Source organism: Myxine glutinosa, chromosome 1, assembly GCF_964187855.1.
Source record: "Myxine glutinosa chromosome 1, kmMyxGlut1.1, whole genome shotgun sequence".
NCBI classification, from domain to species: domain Eukaryota; kingdom Metazoa; phylum Chordata; class Myxini; order Myxiniformes; family Myxinidae; genus Myxine; species Myxine glutinosa.
In genome coordinates, this window is record NC_136261.1 from 342,989,110 (window position 1) to 342,992,921 (window position 3,812).

The following is a 3,812-nucleotide window of genomic DNA, read 5'->3' on the forward strand; positions in this document are numbered from 1 at the left end:
GGTAGCAGAAGAAACACTGTACCATTTGCGATGCAAACTTATGTTTGCGAGAGGTGACAGTTTGTCCAAGACTGATGAGGAAGGAAAAAGGAAGAGAGGACAGAGGAGTATTGATGAGGAGCGAGAGGCAGTTTTTATTGAATTCTGCGAATGGTTAGACTCAGAATTAGAGCATGGGGTAATGAACATGGACCAAGTCCATGAAAAGCTGCAGGAGTTTGATCAGTCACCAGAGAAGAGCCTTTCTTATTCAAAGCATTGGCTAAAGATAAAACTTCTAGAGAAATACGAAGACACCTTGTATTTCACAACACAGGAAAGAAGGGCAGAAGTACTCTGTCTCAAAGATGGCACCGACAATATTCTGCGAAAGCATCATGCTAATCTTGACCATGGAGATGAGAACTTGCTAAACTTGACCACGTCTCACTGCCCACGGGAACCACGTTGTCCGTTACTCAAGTCATGAGTGGTCCGGCACATGGTGTGACATTTGCATTGAGCAGACATTAATGAAGGCAGCCAAGTCACAAGGTGGACTGAGCAGAGGAAGAATGAGAAACAGTTTTTCTGGCCACAAATGCTGGGTGCTCACCCTCAGTCACCTGTCTGATGTCAACCGGCGGATGGAGGAGGACGTCAGTAAACATGTTCCAGTCCACAGAGACCTTGCCAAGACACAGATGAAGCGAGATGCAGAGGCAGTTGAACTTGTCCTAAAATGGTTTGAGGAGATCAAGCCATTCGACAACGATAGAGACAAGGAGTTGCTCGTGTCTTTCTCAACAGGATTCACAAGCACTGGAGATGACGCAGTCAATGCTGAGAGAGCAGCTGAAGTTGGGATGGAGATGCAGATCAAGCTGGATGGACAGTCAGTGACGTCGACCATGGATGTCAAGTCAAAGATAAAAGCCCTGTCATCACTAAGAAAATTTCCCTTGGTCAACGAGAAAAAGATTCACCTTGACTCACTAAAGTTGTTCAACCGACTGATCATTTCCGCCCAGTGGGATATGACAGTTGAGACAAGCTTACAGTATGAGCTGACTCCCTTCCCATTGTCCCTGTTCAGCAACAAAGATCAGAAGATGAACAAGGCAAACAAGGCAGACTTTTCAAATACAAGCCTGAAGGCGTTAACTGATCCACTTGACTTGACTAACCAACCCTGCTGCACCCTCGTAATTGATGGCGGATGGCTTGTCTACATGGTGAAGTGGGAACAACGTCAGACCTGGCAGGAGATCGCCAACAGTTACCTGAGCTACGTGCAGTATCTGGGCTGCTGCTCCCAGAAGATCATTGTGGTCTTTGATGGCTACAGCAGATCACCAAAAGATCACGACCACATCCGGCGTACCAAGAATTCCTGCTGTAATCTCCACATTCGACCGGATATGTCCAACTGGACCCCAAGAGCAAAGTTTCTGGACAACACTCATAACAAGAGTGAGCTCATCCACCTTCTCTCTTCAACCTTCCGAAAACATCACATCACTGTGGAGCAGTGTGACAATGATGCTGACACTTCAATTGTGAGAGAGGCATTGGCTGCTGCTTCAGATGGCTCTGTTGAGGTCAGTACCATTTGTGTCTTCAGTTAGTATAACTATTGGATGGAGCGCGGGGGGAGATGGGGTAATTTAAAAATAAGAGAATTCACACTGTTGAAAAGTTAAATCTGTTCTTGAACGGTTCATTATGCTTTGTACATGTTGTTATATTTTCAGGTGCGGGCAGAAGATGCAGACGTGCTGGTAATGCTGGTGCACCATAGCTCAGACAGCCACCATCCACTCTTCTTAACCACATCAAACGGCTCTTATGACGTCCGAAAGATCAAAGAATCTCTCTCCGAAACACAGAAGAGCTACCTGCTCTTCTGTCACGCCTTCACGGGGTGTGATACGGTTTCTGCAATCGCTGGTCATGGGAAAACAACTCTATTTGCCAGGTAATAATGATAATACTACTATTACGTCGGCAAATAATACTAATACTACTAATAATAATAATTATAATCATTGTCATCATAGTATAAATGTTAAAAAAAAAAAACATTATTTCTGTTTTACATTATACTTTACTTGACATAGACCTGGTGCTTTTTTAAAGGTTTTTCGAAGGGGACGCGGATGAGTACATCGACATCTTCCTTGACACAGAAGCCACCAAGGAAACAGTGATTCAGGCTGGTACTGCGATTTTCAAGTACATTTACCATGGACGAGATACTACATTGGGTGAAATTCGGTACAACATGTTCTCAAGGAAGGCAGCGGCAGGAGTGATCAAACCAGAGACTCTACCTCCAACAGAGGGTGCAGCTGCACAACATTCACTCCGTGACTACCTGCAGACCCGGGACTGGATCCTTCTACAGAGCATGTCTCTGAACCCCAGTGACTATGGATGGACAATAGGTGTGCATGGGTATGAGCCAGTTCCAACACTGGACCCCACGGCTCCTGAGGAGCTATTGCAGTTCACGAGCTGTAATTGTCATGGAGATTGCAGCAACCGGCGATGCAGCTGCAAAAAGAATGGGGTCACGTGCATCTCGGCCTGTGGAGTCTGTAATGGCATTACATGCAGAAACTGCAGTCATGATGTTGTTGAGTCTGAAGAAGACATAGACAATGACTGTTGAAACTTCTGACATTGTGAATGAGAAATAACTCTTGAGTATTATATATGTATGTGAAATAAAAGCTACTTTGTGTGTAAATGTAAAAGTGAAAATATAAATGTTAACAATCAACTCAGAATCATGAAAAACCCTTATTTGACCCCTCATAAGTTACTTAAGGGCCGATTAAAAAAAATAAAAATTCTCGAAAATAATTTTTCGGTACCCGAATTCAACAGCTTTTTTTCTGGGTTTCCCACTGGAGTTGAACTTCAACATTTTAACACATGTTATTACACACCTTTACAAACATATTGGTGAAGAAATTTTTTGGTAACAATTTAGTTAACAGATTTATGAAATATCTCATAAAATGCCCTTACTAAAAGGATTCATTGTGGTTTGAATGTTGTTCTCAATTTAGATTTGGTATCTCAACTTTATCAAAGGCTTCTTCCCATTCAGGTCGTTTCTGTGACATCGTATTGTCCTGCATATGGAACTTGAACCTGGGTTTGAAGCATCATGTACGACTACTTCAGCTGACAGTACTAAATAGCGTTGTTTATGTTTCCCCTCTAATTAACAATGAACCACACTTGAAGAAAGTCCCAATTTGACTAATCCATCAAAGACTCCCTTAGGCCCAAGGACTCTCTGTAGAATTGTGCTACGAGTATATATAATGGCGACTCGGATGCAACATCGACAACTCGTGAAGACCGAGAGCTTCTATATCCTGTACAAGTAAGTGATTATGCATAGAAAGTAGAATGCATCTCATAGTAGAGTTAGATAGATTGAGTACATCTCATGGAATATTATATAGTACAAGCAGGGGCTACCCAGAGCTTCCTGGGTTGGAGCTTGGGGGAGCGATGGGGTGGGGAGTGGAGGGATACCTGGCGCTGCCTGGCTGGGTGAGCTTTTCCCGGTGGGGGTTTCGGGGTGTGTTCGATACAGAAGGAATAATGTAAAACCGCACAAACAAACACAAAAAAAAACACTTGAAAATATATTGTATAGCATTGTGTTATTGCCATACTCGATATATGTGTCTCAAGATGAAGGTGAGAAAATACAGGATTCGTGCACAACCTGTATGCCATTGAAACGGATCCGTGTGTTTTCACTGACCGCTCAATTTAATCTTGTGTACATATATGTGTATATATGCATA

The 3,812-nt window shown here is 43.1% G+C and overlaps 1 protein-coding gene across 1 annotated transcript; it reads left to right on the forward strand.

Annotated features, from left to right (window-relative positions):
• Positions 1 to 446: 446 nt before the first annotated feature.
• LOC137418248 (uncharacterized) lies at positions 447 to 1,961 on the forward strand. The gene is made up of 2 exons (XM_078780356.1): positions 447 to 1,580; positions 1,734 to 1,961. Exons 1-2 carry the CDS (start codon positions 513 to 515, stop codon positions 1,959 to 1,961), a joined length of 1,296 nt encoding a protein of 431 aa, XP_078636482.1. The 5' UTR covers positions 447 to 512.
• Positions 1,962 to 3,812: the final 1,851 nt, after the last annotated feature.

Bases quoted from the DNA above. Each gene is read 5' to 3' on its own strand.
- LOC137418248 (XM_078780356.1), top strand. From the start codon at position 513: ATGAAGGCAGCCAAGTCACAAGGTGGACTGAGCAGAGGAAGAATGAGA. The intron at 1,581-1,733 runs GTCAGTACCATT...TTATATTTTCAG, and splicing joins CTTCAGATGGCTCTGTTGAG to GTGCGGGCAGAAGATGCAGA.